General features: G+C 32.2%; 1 protein-coding gene across 1 annotated transcript in view; it reads left to right on the top strand.

Annotated features, from left to right (window-relative positions):
* The window catches only part of LOC140442042 (prolactin-releasing peptide receptor), a 286069-nt gene that overhangs the window by 85921 nt on the left and 182217 nt on the right, over positions 1–17931 (top strand). The window contains exon 2 of the mRNA XM_072533088.1: positions 4104–4283. Coding sequence (XP_072389189.1) covers positions 4104–4283 — 180 coding nt within the window. The remainder of the gene's footprint in view (positions 1–4103; positions 4284–17931) is intronic.

Genomic DNA, 17931 nt, shown 5'->3' with positions numbered 1-17931 from the left:
ATGTTAGAGAAGAACTGGGCACAGAATCTGTACTACATGCTATTAAAACACAACAAATAAAATGGTTTGGTCATATGTGCCGAATGAGCGACAACCGACCCGTTAAGCAAGTCTGGAAGGCTAAAGTGAAAAAGTTTAAAACCAGAGGCAGACCACGGAAAACCTAGGATGACGAAGCAGGGCAGATTTTGAAAAGTAGGGGAATGGAATGGTCAGAAGCTCAAATTAAGGCAAAAAACAAGAAAGACAAAAAGTGGACAAAATTCGTACACATAATAGAATCAATATATATATATATATATATATATATATATATATATATATATATATATATATATATATATATATATATATATCCGATGATAATTTTAGCAGGTGTAGCAGTAAACAAAGAAAGTTACCATTCAAAGCATTTAACATTTCAGTTATTGGCTTTTGTACGTGAAACGAAATTTTATTACAGTAGCACACCTCATTTCAAAAGTTTAAATTGAAATTCGGGTTCTTTGTACGAAATTTACCGGTCCGCGTATTGATATCCTATTCAGTCTTATATTTATTATCCTTTTTGGTCTCAGGTGATTTTATAATTCTAATAAAGGAAGTAACTTGAAGTCTCGGCTATTTATTATTTACAGATTCTCTCCTTAATTTTGAGAAAATAATTAATTAAAGGCTTTTACTTAATGCATTAATTAAGGAAAATGTAAATCAATATTTGTAAAATAGATTTAAAAAATAAAATATAAAGCTTCCGTAATAGTGTAGATTTAAAAAGATACCGAAAAACCAGAAATTTAGATTTTATAGTTACATCTTTTTGCGTAGGAATTTCATCACTAAACAATTCTGATATAAATTTGTTATACACTTTTATATTATTTTAACTAATAGCTTATTCAATATTTTCAGAAAAAAGTGACCAATTAAAATATATCTATATATATATATAATTAAATATATACTAAATATATCTATATATATATATATATATAATTATCTTATAACTTGCAATTTGCAATCTTCAGTATTAATAACCGATATTATTGTCGAAGTTTTGTTTTTATACAAGCCTTCTCTCTTGCCGGTGTAAACTCGTCTGATGTCGATATTTATTGTGTTTGAACTAATTTGTGCCTTATTTTAATCATATTATTATATTGTTTTGTAAGTAAATTTGGATATAATAATCGGTAGGTTAGAGTAAAGTGTATATTTTTTGTTTTACTAAATTTCATTATAATTCACCTAAAATACCATATTGTGTGTGTGTGTGTGTGTGTGTCAATAAAATATTTTGGATTATTTGTATTGTTCATATAAATCATACTACTATTTACCTATTTACAGTATTTCCTCTGCACAAAATTTTTAAATTTTAACGGATTTGCAAATAAAAAGAGTGCGCCACTGTCATCTATAGTAAAAGACCATTGGCAATGTAGAATATGCGTATATTAGTATATGTATTAAAACAAAAATAAATATTTCGCCAAACCCCCCAGGAAAAGTAAAGGTCCTAGGCAACTGAATATATTTTTGAAGTTATACTTCTATACGCACGGCCGGCGTTGGAAATTTGCACGGGAGTGAATCTGTGAAACCATTACATATGTAAGATAATGAGTAAGAGTGAGACATAAGATATATTTTCTCTCTCTTCCTCTCTCGAGAATAAAAATGTTCCTTTTGTATATATATTTAATAATATAAATATATTATATTATACATAATATTATATATATTAATATTATTATTTATTTTTATTATTATTAATATTATTATTTATGTGATATGTTTTGTATTATTTATTAAATGTTCATAATTATTTTAGGCTTTTGTATTTCAAAATAATCACTGTATGACAGACAACTGTCAATTTTAAAATCCGTTAGTATCATGTCTAATTGGCAAATCTTTTACGTGTTCGGTTCATACGCTGGTGTACGTGAGTTCGAATCCCAATATGAATTTCCTTTTTTATTTTTGAAATATTTAAAAACCTCACGTTAATGTTATTAAATATATGTAATATACGCAAAAATGCTAAATTTTAAAATAAAATGAAAATTTTCATAACATTTTCGGAACATAATCCGAGTTGTTGGTTTTTTATTTTTATTAATTATGTTGCAGTTTATTGTATTGTAATTTTTATATTAGTAACAAAATAAACAATGAATTTTACTGCAGAGTATGTGTAAAAAAATTTTTTTGCATTTAACTCCTTTTCTACATATATGAAAATAAAAATATATATTTTCATTAAAATATTGATACAATCCTTCATTTACTATACTCCTATTACAGGTCAAATGTTTATATACAGCAAATGATGCACCATATACCTATGTACCTAATTCTTTTTCTCTTTCTGCTCTCTCTTACCTATAGCATTAAATATGTAATGATTGTGCAGATTGACTCCCATATAAATTTGTAATGGCGAACGCGTGTATAGAAGTATAACTTCTACCGGCAGTCCCACTGGACTCCCACACCTGTTTTTTTTTTATTTAATTATAACAAAAATAAAACATTTTCACTAAAAAAAAAAAATTCGATCATTTTTTGACCATAACTTCAAAATTAATGTGTACGTTAAGGGGTTAACCCCATAACGTACATGCCCATCTCAGACACGGGCGCGTCTTACTGGTAATTTTGTACACTCTCGTCTGGGACACAGGCACCGGTTAAATTTTACACATCGAATTTTTCTGATGACTGAGTCATCTATAAAATAGATGACTCAGTCAGTATTGAGTTACTTTAACTTTGATTGGGTTTTGTCTGTCTAAAATATTTTTATAATATAATTATTGTTTTTTAATTTCTATTCATCATCATCATCATCACCCAGCTCTTTGCATCCACTGCTGAACATATGCCTCCCTCATTTTTGTCCATTGTGCCCTATCTTGAGTACTTTTCATCCAATTTTTTGACATTTTCTTCAGATCGTCAGTCCAACGACTAGGGGATCTGCTTCATATTCGATTATATTCAGCGTTTCTTCAGCATCATATAGCTCCTTAAAATGCTTTTGCTAGGTCTCTATAGTTACTCTCTTGGTCTGCACGAACTTGTTAACTGGTTTTTTCCTGTTCCGAAGCATTTTCCATACTTTCTTTTGGGCACTATGTAGGTCGTAGAATCTTTTTTGTACAATTACCTTAGCATTATGCCATTTCTCGGGTACATTACTGTCCAAAAGGCACCTGTTAATAAGGTTTTTTATTTTTTTTAAATAGGTAAGTGTCTCCTATTTTGATTGTATCAGTAACTACACAATCTTCGCCTGGAGATTTGTTATTCTTAGCTTTTCTTACGGTTAGTTTTATTTCGTCTACTGTGATTTCCGGTAGTAGTTTTAATCCTTGATTGACAATGCCCTTTTTTCTTGTTAATATTTTATGGTAATTGATGTTCTCTGCTATTTGCTATGTTGGCTTGTGTATAGAAATTTCTAGAAGTCTTCAACTATTTTAAGTTTCCTCTCTATTGGTTCTAAGACGAACGTTTCTATCTTTAATCTTTATTATCTGCCTTGTCCCCGTTCTTATTCTTTTTCTCAATACTGCCATACTTCTATTGTTCTCAATGATATGTTCGATTTGTTCTTGGTTGTATTTTCGAGTGTCTTGTCAAGGCATTTGTTAATTTATTATTTTAAGTCGTTTATATTATTTTCTGTTTCAGGACTACTAAGTATGTCGGAAATACATTGCTGAAAACTATCTACATCTGAGGTTTTGATTTGTTCTTTTTTTTAATCATCTTATACCTCCCCTTCTTTAAGCTCATTTCTATGGGGATATGATTATATACTAAAGTAGTTATTTTTGTTTGCCAATTGTCCAATGTAAGCAAATCAGGAGATGCAATAGAAAGATTTATTGCCTAAAATAAATAGGTATTTGCAATGCGCTATCAGTAATATCACAACCCCACACTTGATGGTGATAATTAAACTTTCCTACTAAAAGAAAAGGTTTTTTCAAGCTTCAAGCAATAAAAAATAAAATTCTTATATAAAGAAGGCTAAAACCTTTTTTAATTTAATTTATAAACACCAATAAACGAAAGCATTTTTATTACAGGATATTCCGCAGCACACATCAACTCTAACGTTTATATTGCTGGCATGGGACAGATTTAGATACATTAAAAAACCTCTTAGACCTCGACTGCCGGCGTTTGTGTGCAATGTGGGAACATGGCTTACTTCTGGCTGCTTGGTTTTACCTTATCCTATGTATATCATGTACATAGATCTGGGGGTAAGTACTAAAATTAAATGATTTAAATTTTTCCTCTTTTTTTTTTAATTTGTCAAAATATTGTTTTAACCAATTTTTATAAAACTTTGGCATTATAAGTCTGTAACTTTTTGTTGTGTCATATTAAATATAAATAAACTTGCGTGCATAGAAATCGGTCCACTTTAAACTTTTAACTTGAACTATATTTCTTCATAAATTATTATTCGGGTCAAAAATAGAGATATACTGTTTGAAAGATTCGACTTTTTATGTTTAACATTGTAAAATTAATACATCAAGCAAATTATCTTCTTTATTTCTAACACAAAAAGGGTATTTGACAATTAAAAATGTAATAATTAATGTTTTATTGATGGGTATGAACTGGTCTTGCATAAATAACTTCTCTCATACCATTAGGCATATTTATATCTAATCAAGTTCGCTGTTGTTGCTATTTAAATGTTAAGCCACTTTTCTTCTACAGCGACAATAAGCTCTAAAATGGGCTTTGGGGTATGAAATCTATCTCGAAATCTTTCTCTGTTTTAGCTCGTCAAATGAAGGTTTTGTACGGGCCATAAGCCGTGGATATCCGATAGATACGGAACAAACGATGAATACAGAAAGATGGAGGAACACTGCTGTCAAAATGAACCGAGGGATTTATTTTAAAAGATCAAACTCCTTACCAGAGAATTTAAATATCAAACGTGGTCTGTAATAGATAAGAAAGGTAATCTAAAGACCGATACTGACGAAATATTGGAAACACAGCGAAACTACTATGGCAAGATATATAAAAATGACTACCCTAGAGAATTTACTGTCTTACTCGCTGAAGTCAAAGATGCAATTAATTAGCTAAAGAGAAATAAATCCTCAGGTATTCATTCAATACCAGGTGAAATATTACAGTTACTAAGTAACAAAGGATTACATAGCATCCATTCTATCTATGTGGCTGTTTGGAATTCATGAAAATGGCCATCTGATTGATGTATGATTGATGTACCTCAATTTATATCGCACTTCACAAAAAAGGAACTGCAACCAGATGTTGTAACCACTGTAAATAATACCACATGTTAGTAAAATCTTATTGAATATTATCAAAAACAGATTAAAAACCTTTCTACATTACCAACCACATTAAAAACAAGCGGGGTTTGTAAAGGGTAAAGGTAAATAGGTGCTATGTAAACAATACCAACTGCTGCAATGGAGTTGATCATTTGCATCAAGCCTCTAGATACATATGTCAAAGAGGTGGCGCTAGTGACAATGATGCAACTGCGCTCAGCTGGAACAATCTTTGATGTAGGAATGGGACAATTGAGAACTCGCTTCTGGCGATGAGAGCTGGATGTGCTACCACTGCTACAGGCAGGCTGCGACTTAATTGAACCAAAGTTTGTCGTTAACAAGCCCTACAAAATCGAAACACGACAGTATAGGGAACCAAACGTGGCAAATGCCTATTGCATATACACCGATGGCTCCAAAATGAAAGACGGCTTAGGATGCGGGATATACTCCAGATCACTGAACCTAAGAATAAAGTGGGGTATGGGTAAAAATGCCACCGTAGTTCAGACAGAACTGACTGGTATCTCCATAGTTGCAAAAGAGATAACTCAAAAAGGTATAGCAGGGAAAACTATAATGATCTGCACAGATAGCAGACAAGCGCTACTAACCTTGAATAGACCACGTGTCACATCAGGGTTAGTAATGGAGTGTCACGAGTCACTAACTCAAGCTTCGGATGGTAATACCATCATCCTGAGGTGGGTTAAAGGACACAATAGAAATAAAAACGACCGCATTGCTGACCAATTGTCTAGGAAGGCAGCAGGCCTAAGACTCTTAGGACCTGGGGATCTTTTTGGTTAGTCAACTACAACAATTGCGGAAATTGTCAAATGTCACTCCCATACGCAAATCGTAAAAAGATGGGAAGAAGGGCAAGGATGTAAACTTGCCAGGGTAACACTAAGTAACCTTGAAGAGTCAACATCAAAGAAGTACTTGAGAATGACCAGGAAAAACCTACGTTTGACAGTTGGTTTTTAACTGGTCATTGTCAACTAAGCAAACACCTCCATACACTGGGGCTAGCAGACACACCTCTATGTAGGAAGTGTGAACGAGAAGACGAAACTGTAGATCATGTCCTATGTGAATGCCCGGAGTTATCGTTAATACGAGAGTACGCGTTTGGCGAGTCCTGGCCCACACCTACCCACATAAGAGAGATGTCTCTTGGTGACTTGTCCACCTTCCTAGAAATGGCAGAATGGACAATGAGCTAAGAGTGACAGCTTCCTGGGAGGATGCACAATGGGTCAATTGTGGCCTAAGTGCTGTGAAACTTAACTCGCCCCCGCTACTCTACAGATATAGATACAGAAAGGGTAAAGGTCTTCTTCTTCAAGTGCCCTCTCCGCTACGGAGTTTGGCAATCATCATTGCTATTCGTATCTTTGAAGCTGTGGCTCTAAATAATTGGTTAGATGTACACTGGAACCAGTCTCTTAAATTGCGCAGCCAAGATATACGTCGTCTCCCCACGCTTTGTTTGCCCTGAATCTTTCCTTGGATAATTAACTATAGCAATCGGTACTTTTTCCCTCTCATCACATGACCAAGATATTCCAACTTTCTTCTCTTGATGGTAAAGGTACACAGGAACAAATCCTGAACCTGATACAACTCAATAAAAAGTCTTTTGAATTTTAAGTACCTATGATTATATGCTTCGTTGCCTACCAAAAGGCATTTTATTGTGTAAGCTGGATAAATCTGTGGTCCATTTTAATAAAAATGGGCACACGAATGCATCGGTGACATTTATTAAAATTCTGTACTAGTACAATATTGCAACAGTACGACTAGATCAGAAGTTCTCAAACCAATTCAAGACCAAGAGAGGTGTTAGACAAGGATGCGTGTTGTCGCCTGACATATTAAACATTTATGGTGAACATGGATTGCTTTAGATAGTTGGGCCGGTGGAGTAAGCTGGTAGGAAAATCTTCAATTTAAGATTTGCTGATGACACTACATTTATAGCAGCAAATGAGTAAGGAATGTTTAGTATAGGGAATGCTATATAAAAATAAAAGAGTATCACAAATACAATATGTTTAAACAATAAGATACAGGGTGATCTATTTAAATTGAGAAAATCGTAATTTCGTTTTGTAGTTCACCCTGTATACAAATTTTTGTCCATGATTTCAAATAAACATAATTTAGAAAGTACAATATATTGTTTACCTTATTATATAAAATAAATAATGGTTTATGCATTACTTCTTTATATACATGGTGTTGATTTCATAGGTATTTCGAAACAAAAATGGTCATAAATTGTTAAATACTGTAGATAGTAATGCAAAGCCCAACATTATAAGAACAAAAATTATGAGAGGAATATATATATTAAATTAAATATCATTGCCTACATTTTTGCTAAATAAGATTTTTGGATATCTTGTACCACAATGAATTTATCGACTGATATCCCACTAAAATTTCGCCCTCTATATATATTACAATATTAACCAAAAATTGCCACACTTGCAGACTTAAATACGATAAAGTTTATTTTCAATTAAATGCAGTTAAATACCTGTAAATGGTTTTAAAAACTCACTAGCAAATTTTTGTTACAACCAAATACATTTATTCAGATTGCAGTTTATTGGATGCTCGAGAGTCAATTCCAATTCCCAATACAAAACAAACTTATAAGCGAGCAATTACTCAAGCCCACTTGAATTCACTGGCATGTATAAAGTAAAGTAATCAATAAAACATCAATGGATTTATACCCAAGAGAATAGGAAAATTATTATTAACTTCATACTAAAAAAAGACTTCAGATTTACTGGGAAAATTGTACAAATATTGTAGAGAGAGCAAACGTCTATACTTCTCACTTTATATTCTCACTAGATCGTTAGATACCTCGTCTTGTAAATAGCCAATTAGCGGCTGCGAGACTTTCATAACTGCTTATAACATAATAGTATTGTAGACGTAAGCAGTAGTTTATTTGTTAAAATTAAATCTAATTGTAATTGTACTATGAAAAAGCAGTTACCGTTTTTAATTGGTCTTTGAATAGTTAATATCCTAGTTTTGTTTGTGTTAATAGTGGTATTTGAGTGATTTTTAATAGAAATTAATTGAACTACTTTATACTTACGTACAGCGGTGTATTGAACTACTTTATACTTGCGGTCTTCGTCGTGGTTTTTTGGCTTCATATGGTCTCCAATTCCCGATTCCATCGGCCATCCGTAAGACGTTCGTTATGTCCAGCCCATTTCCATTTTAGTTTAGCTGCCAGTTCCACAGCAATATCTTAAATAGTTTTAAAATAAAAATAGTTTATCGCCATTTACGAACTACAAAAAAGGTAGTAACATTAGTGAAAACTATTTTGTTGCTTATTGTCACAATGAAAAAAAATGTTAAAAGTTTAATTTGGTATACTGTGATGAAAAACGTTCCATTAGTTCGGATAGCTGCTCTATTTATGGCAAATGTAGTGACTTTTGGGTTATAAAAATTAAGGAGATGGAAAAAATTAACACTCGCTAATTTTTTTAGCAACTATAGTCAAAATGAATTGCGTTATATTTCAAAGCTTATTAAAAAAAATAATAGATGATAGATTAACATCATCATTTGCAAACTTCAAAGTGTATTTATTGTTATTTTAAATTTAACAGATTCAATAATGAATATATTAAAAATTTAAGGATTTTAAAGTCTACCAAGGGCGATGTCAATAATATTAGAAAAGCTTGACATAAACCAATTCAGATTAACAAAGTAATTCGGTTAAGAAAGAAAAATAAACATAAAACTGCCATTAGAAGTAATTCTATCGAATCATGAATGTGTTGCTTGTGTGACTTCATTTTAAATAGGTAAAAGAAATAAAATAAGACTTGCTCACAATTAATTTAATTTTACTACCAAAACGACCGGTTTCGCTTTCTACACTTTATAATGCTCAAATTATAAAAAGCGCATATCAGGGTGCTGTCTTATAAAGATAAAGATCAAAAGAAGTTATAGTCTTCTTCTTCTTCTTCTAATGGCGCTACAACCCTTTGTGAGTCTTGGCCTGCTTAACAATGTTCTTCCATTCTGCCCTGTCGGATACTTTCCTTCGCCAAAGAAGTTATAGTAATTATGCCAATATTACATGTCTGTATTTATTTTTTTTTTATTAGAAAAAGATGTCGCATCCACCAAAAGATTATTAGCGACGGAACAAAATATAAATAACAAAGTTAAACACCTACAGATTATACAAAATGTTTATGGATCTGAGATAATTCACTATATTGTCACAGGAACAGTTTTGACCTAGAGCCTGTGGTAGAGCGTTTAGGATCTTGTAGCGCTGTCTTTCTTGGTCATATTTACTACAAATTGTTAAAAAGTGTTCGACTGTAAATCGGACGTTACACTGATTACATATAGGTGGATTTTTCTTTGTGAAGAGGTAGGAGTGCGTTAATCTGGTATGTCCTAGACGTAAACGCGCAACCCCAATTTGTTCTCGTCTATTGCGCGACGATGGAAACCACTGAGACACATTATTTTTGATTTTATTTAAATTGGAATTAGTTTGAGACCACTCATTTCGCCACAAACACAACACTTTATTTTTAAAATAAGCTTTTAAGTCACTGGAAACACACTTGTCTATCGGCTCCGACAAATCACTTAAAATTGCCTGTGGTGCAATCCTGTCAGCTTCTTCATTTCCTGTTATTCCGACGTGTGAGGGAACCCATAAAAACTGGACGCTTCTTCCATGTTCATGAGCTTGGGAAAGCTGGTATTTTAGCAACTTTTCGAAAGGATGTTTCGGAAAAATGTGTTTTAATGAATGTAGAGAGACGTGGCAGTTGCTCTAATCACCTGCAAAGGCTATCAGAACTTACTTGTTTGTCACAAGGAAGGTTAACATTGCAAATAGATACTAAACTGGTAGATATGATTCTGATAGCAACAGCCTCCAAATCACTGACTATTGGAATTTGTATCGCCTCGATGGATTTGTTTACTAGTATTGCTACACCACCGCTTGCACGACTTGCATCTGTACGGTCTTTGCGGAAACAAGTAAAATTTTTTGAATTGTACAACGGATTGGTCTTTAAGTTTGTCTCCTGTAGACAAATAATATCTAGAGAATATTCAGATAAAAGAAGCTGTAGCATAGGGAGACGATGGAAGAATCCATCAATGTTCCATTGAAGTATCGAGTTGAATGTTGTTAACAGATTCGGAGTTAGATGATACTGAACGATTGTCTACAGAAAAGTCACTATCACTAGACTATAAGTCAGAAATCTCTTTCTCTAAGTGAGTGTATAGTTTCTTTTGAAGTTTTGTAAACTTGCTTTTTGTAGATCTATTATTTGCATATTGATAGCTGCTTTGTAAAAGACGGAGTAAACCAACCATATCAGTTGTAAATTCTTTCCCGACGCTAATAGTCGGGGGAGCCTTGGTCATTATCAATCAGTAAGGACAATTGGTGGAAATTTAAAACGAATGGTGGGGTATGATTATCAATGAAATTTTCAAGATTTTCCCGTGTAGATTGAACTTTAGATGAGCGCGGTTTTTTTGGTTTAGAGAGTTTGGGTTTTGCAAACAGATTTTCTGATGAAATTGCTGACTCTGAGGGAGGCGTGTCGATCTCACCAATACTGCGTTTTATGGAAGAACTTGCGTTTTCGCAATTGCTATTAGAGTTTTCACTTAGATGATGTGGCTTTATTACATTTGGAAGTACTGGAGGTACTGAATTGGTTGTTTCAAAAAATTGTGGTGATGTATCAGTTTTATTAGAATTTTCTGCAGTTGTATCTAATGGAAAAGGAGCCGATAGATTGGAAAATATTGCTTCCGAAGTTTGTGAAAACGGTATTGCCGCTGAATGAGGTTGATTAAAAGTGTTGCTATGAGTAGGAGTATTAGTAGTTTCTTTGTTGTGGAGATTTGTAGGTGTAGGTGATATGCTCGGATTTGATAATGGATAACTTGATGACTGCTGGGTGTTTGGTACCTTGTGTAGTATACTTGTTGAAGCTGTTTGATTTGGTACTTCATTGTTTGACTCAATATGAGTTGATTCCGTTACTGAACTGGTTTTGCATTGGGATGATATCTGTCCTGTATTTTTGCAAATAAAGCAGGTGAGTGTACCTTGAGACAAAAATATGCGGTAAGGTGTTTGGTCGAAATTTATTAGAATAGAATCTGGAATTGGTGATGTTATAGGGCTTATATAAACTTGCCTCTGAAAGCTCAATATGTGACTATATTCGGGAAGAGTCGAGCTAATTTTCAGAAATGTTATTGGAGAAATAAGCTTTAAACCGATATTGTGTAATTCTTCAACTAATACTTGATGAGGAATTGACGAGCAGACTCCAGGCAAGACTAGTCTTTCTGCTGGAGAGACAAGTCTTCGTGCTGTTACAACTTCGCCGAGTACTTCTATAGAGCCATGTTGTGTCATGAAGTTATCTACTACGGTTTTGTTTGCCAAATACGTGCAGATTCTATTATGAGATAATCTAGATGAAAAAATAATATTTTTTGGGTTGATGATTGCACCCAAAGGAATGAGATAATCCTGCAGTTTAGCATTAACGATACAACTAAATACAATTGCTTGGTTCTTACTCGGAAAAGAATATGAAGCGGCTGAAGCATAACTGTTTGTGATATTCGAACGTTGATTTACTGGACTGGTTAGATCGGAAGGTGTGTTTACATTGTGTGAAGTCATTTTAAGCTGCGGTGGCGAAGGTCTTACTCCGACTCTGGTAAATGAAAAACCAATCGCATGGTACTATAAGCTACTTAAAGCAGCTAACCTCACAAAATGATTGTACGGTAGTGTATATTTATTATTTGACGTTTTCTTTTCACAATAATAAAATAATAATTACGTATAGATGACTTACGTAGTAGTATCTAGTGGATAAACACTTTAATTTGAAAAAACTATTTAATAAAACCACTTATTTTTATTAAAAACTAGGAGTACGCTATCAGTACAACTTAACCGTACCTTGCCAGGGCCGGTCCTCTGTGTTTATTATTACGCATAAAATTAATTAAGTAGACAAAGTAAAAACCCACAAATTGGTAAGAGATAATCTATTGAATTGTAATAAATTAGTAACAAACAAAATACTACTTACATGCCGGTACAAGAATTTTTATGATACATAGTTCAAACTATCCTGTATTGCTGGTGATGGGTGATCTTCGGTTAATATTGTAACTGTCTGACAATTAACGAGGAAGTTTCTTTAGGCGAGAGATGTTAACAAATGAAATAGGAGTAAGGTATATGTGATTGTTTAAATTATTAAAAGTTATTTATATTTATTCAAGAGATATATTTTAGAAATATGCTACATAGATTAATAGACATTCCGATGTCAAAAAACAACTTTAAGATAGAATTAAATACCATTAAGTAAATCAGCACTTGGGCCTGAGAAAATTTTGGATCTCATTAACATTGTAGGCCTCTCCCACTCTTATGTATTATTCTATTTTCGTTGATTAAAAATGGTGTTTGTTTCCTGTCAACTGTCCTCTGTCACTTCTTAAACAGTCGAATTGTCTCTTTTTCGCCTTCAAATTGATTTAATTATAAAGATAATACAGCATTTCCATCCATTGTTGATCAAAACAAAAGAAAAACTGTTCAATTGCCGCCGCTCACTTCAAGGTGGCGGCTGCCTCTGCAGTTGGAGTTTGTAAAATTTTCAAAAGAAAGTTAAATGATTTCCAGTTAAATTAGCTGAACAAGATAAACCTTACGATGGTTATGAACATTGACTTCTGAATGATGTTTTACAAAACCCACTTTGTTGTTGGTTGGAAGCTTGCCAAAAAGCCATTCACGCATACGTTGTAGTAAATGTAAAGTTTACCTATATTTAAGTAAAAACAAAAATTGTTTCAAAGCATTTCATACGCGATACTTTTAAGTAATATATATATATATATATATATATATATATATATATATATATATATATATATATATATATGTTTACATTATAGTAAACTTTAGTGAAGAAATGGTGTATGAGTGCTGTGCGATTTCTCTGTATATAGCTAATAGGAAAATTTGTGTTATTAGTGTTTATCGTTCGCCATCAGGAGAAGTTCAGAGTTTTCTATGTAAATTACATAATATATTGGAGCTATGCAGTAAGTCATATCATGATATTTATATTTGTGGGGATCTAAACATTGATAAAACATCTAATAATAAGCAATCTTTTAACGAGTTTTTAGTAAGTTATAATCTGAGAGTAACATCTGAGGCTCCTACAAGAGTTTTCGTAGATAAAGTAGGTAAAACATCATCTACAAGATTGGATTACATATTGACAAATATCGAACCACATCTTTATAAATCAAATGTGTTCGAGGGCCACTTCAGTGACCATAAAGTATTTTCACTTAGTGTAAATTTGCAAGCCAATAAAGTATCGAAAAAAGATAAAAAACCTATCAGTTAGAGGGATATGTCAGATGAAAATATGCTTATGTTTAAATCAGGGATTTCTTCTACAGTTTTTGATGAAGTTTATTCACAATTGAATGCTGAATATGCCACAAATTCATTTGTTAGCGTTTTAGATTACAATCTAAGTTTATATTGTCCAATAAAAACACGGTATAAAGCACACAAAACAAATAAGGCTACATGGGTAACAAATGAGGTAAGACACGCTAGTGAAAAACTATAAAATCTACACTGGATAGCAAAAAATATAGTGAGTCTCGAGTCTCAAGATACTTATAAACAGGCAAAAAAAGAATATAATTCTCTATTAATAAATACTAAAAAAAACTTTCATAGTGACTTCATTAATCAATCTTACAATATACCAAAAACAATTTGGAATTTAGTAAACAGTGAAACTGGTAGGCAAAAGAACAGGTCTGATATTATTCTACATTATGATAATAAAATTATTACCAAGCCTTGTGATATTGCTAATTCGTTTGCCTCATATTTTGCTACAATTACAGAATACAATCTTCAAACTCATTTTGGCACATCGTTACCTTCTTCTTGTACTACCTCAAAAATGTGTAACAAAACATTTTTCTTTTTACCCGTAACTCCAATTGAAATAAAAAATACAATCGATCAACTAAAAAATAAGCCTAGTACTGGTATTGATAACATATCTGTAAAAATAATAAAACTGATAAGTGATCATATATCGATTCCTTTAACCCATTTAGTTAATCTCTCAATAACAACCAGCCAATTTCCATCCATATTTAAAATGGCAAAAGTTATTCCAATCTTCAAAAAGAATGACCCTCATGATATTTCAAATTATAGACCAGTATCTGTCCTTAGCATAATTTCAAAAGTAATAGAGAAGGTTGTATACAACAGAATGTTAAATTTTATAGAAGAATACAATTTATTAATTCCAACCCAACACGGCTTTATATCAAAAAAGTCAACACTCACGGCTGCATGCAGCTTTTTTGAGCGTATTTATGATGAATTAGATAGTAGAAACCACGTGGCAGGACTATTTTTTGATCTATCACGTGCTTTTGACTGCTTAGACATAACATTTATTCGCAATAAATTATATAACGTTGGTTTTAGAGGGATATTTCTAGAATGGATAATCAATTTCTTAAGTGACAGGAAGAGTGTTGTTAAGATGAAAGAATCAAGCTCAGAACCATACACGACAAATAAAGGAGTACCACAGGGATCCGTGCTGGGACCATTATTATTCCTAATTTTTATTAATGACCTACCAGATCACATAAGGGCACTTATAATATCAATGTTTGCTGATGATACCTCGTTAATGGTCTCTGCACGCACACTAGAGGAATTAAAAATGACAATGAAGACTGTTGTTGACTGCTTTATACGCTGGTGTAATACCAACAGACTAATATTAAACATTGACAAGACGCAAATTATTTATTTTCATTCATACAACTCATCTAAATATGACTATATCTTAACCATCCACGATAGAAACAATATGTTATCTTCCACTCACTCTACAAAGTTTTTGGGTGTATTCATTGATTGTAATCTCAAATGGTCAGAGCAAGTGAATTCAGTGAACATGAAATTTAATAAAGCTTTTTATGCTATATCTAGAATTAAAAACACACTACCCATCTCGGCATTAATGAACGTTTATTATAGCGTTGCTTACAGCCACATGTGCTACAATGTAATTTTGTGGGAGAACTCAGTAGATAGTAACAAGGTGTTCATTAACCAAAAAAAAATTATCCGTAAAATTTTTAATTTGGATTATCAACAGTCTTGTAAACCAGTTTTTATTAAACAGCCAATTTTAACTTTCTACTGCCTATATATCTATAAATGTTTATGTTTACTTTAACACAGAACATCCAAATTTCAAAATTGCTTCAGATATATGGGACTGACCTTATACAATTATTTGCCAAAAACTATGAAAGAAATACCACTTATCTCTAAATTTAAAAAAAAAATGTTAAAGATTTACTCTTAACAAAAGCATATTATTCTATAAATGAATATCTTGAGGACAAACTGCAATAGCTTCATATTTACTTGTAAAAATGTTATTTTATATATTTTATGTTTTGTCAATTTTTTTTACACTGTGAATATTGTATTATACACATTAATGTTTTTATACCAAATTCTGTAGTGAGGTATCCTATACATTTATTTTGAATGTCTTAAAGGATCAATAAAGATGACTATGACTATGACTATGACTATGACTATGACTATGACTATGACTATGTGTTAAGTTGTTCAATATATCTGCTGTCAATATTGTTGAATAAAATATTTTAATATCGTCTTTATTTCTTTATGTTACTTAAAAGTTTTTTAAATCCGAGAGTATATAATTGTGACTATCTCACAATTGTGAGGGTGTTTTGTATGAAACTACAGCACACAATTGTGAATGACCTTACAAACGTCCTGTGGGTCCTTAAAAAATTCTGAAAAAAATGTTATTTGCATCCCAAATACAGTAAAAACAAGACTTTGGTATTCTTCTGCAAAACCTTATCTTGTCATCATCTTGCCTAATTTTAATGATTTTTATTGATATTGTCTTAGTATTATTCATATAGCTTAAATTATTATCTTTCTGTCCATAACCTATTCATTACAACAGCCAAAATAAAATACATAAATCCATACTATTTGTTCTTGTGTCTTGCTATTTCAAATTATACGCTAGTACTGGCAAAACTACTTATTCAAGTCATTTCGGCCTACTTTAGTATAAATTATTTATTCAGTAACTCTATACAACACTTTGTAAATGTGCCTTCTGTAAGGGATTAATTATCCTTACTTAACCCGGTTTTGTTTTAAATTAATCCCAAGCATACATTTTAACGAAACAAAAATCAACAGTTTCAATGTTATTACGTTAATCTCACCCTTGTGCTTTTAAGCTTCGAAATTATAGAAACAATATACAAAACACGACAAACGGGGTAATTAGGGATAAATCAGAGGCAGATTTTATGTTATTGTTTCTTATTCCAAAGAAGAGAAAATAATTTAAAAGATATCAAAATACATGTTGTAGTACTGTTGGATATTTATTATTCGATAAATGCCCAAGGCTTTATTTTATATCAAAAATAACATTTTTTACATTTATTTAGTCTATATATTTGTTTGCTTTGTTACTAGATCCTAAATTACTAAAGCTACTTGAAATCAATGGTTTGCCCTATGGTGTTCTCTTAATCTTAATTAACTAATAATATCCTATTCTCCGTTCATAAATTGTTGAGAGCACGAAATGTGCCTCAAACTCATAAAACGGTCGTAAACCATAGGCGTTCCTGAGCTGAGCTAAAAATGACAAATAATTATGGAGAAAACCAAAAACTCTTCTATGGCGCATTAAAACAGCTCAGACAAAAGAAAGAACACATGATGCCGAATATAAAACACAAGAATGGAAAGGTAATAACAGAAGAAAACCAAATAATGGAAAGATGGAGAGAACATTTCAAAGAGCTAACTCATACAGACGTAGACAATATAGTGGAGATACAAGAAATTAATGAAGAACAAAAAGTAGAACCCATAACAACGGAGGAACTAGAAAAGGCAATTGAAAGAGTTAAATTAGGCAAAGCACCAGGTAAGGATGATATCACCCCGGAAATGATAAAATTCATGGGAATAGAGGGAGTGGACAGCATGAAAGAACTAATGAATGATATCATAAAGAGAGCAGAAATACCACAGGACTGGAAGAAAGACATTATACTACCAATACACAAAAAGGGCGACAAGAGAAACTGTAATAATTACCGAGGTATTACTATATCAAGTATTCCTGGGAAGGTATTCGCAAGAATAATAGAAACAAAAATAAAAACCCAAATAGAACCACCTATGGAAGATACACAATGTGGATTCAGGAAGGACAGAAGTACGCAAGACCACATATTCACAATAAGACAAATGAGTGAGAAAGTAATCAATAAAAATAGAGAAATACATATATGCTTTATTGATCTGGAAAAGACGTTTGACAGAATACAAAGAAAGGACGTA

Source organism: Diabrotica undecimpunctata, chromosome 5, assembly GCF_040954645.1.
Source record: "Diabrotica undecimpunctata isolate CICGRU chromosome 5, icDiaUnde3, whole genome shotgun sequence".
NCBI lineage: Eukaryota > Metazoa > Arthropoda > Insecta > Coleoptera > Chrysomelidae > Diabrotica > Diabrotica undecimpunctata.
This window is presented reverse-complemented; position numbering and strand designations above follow the sequence as displayed.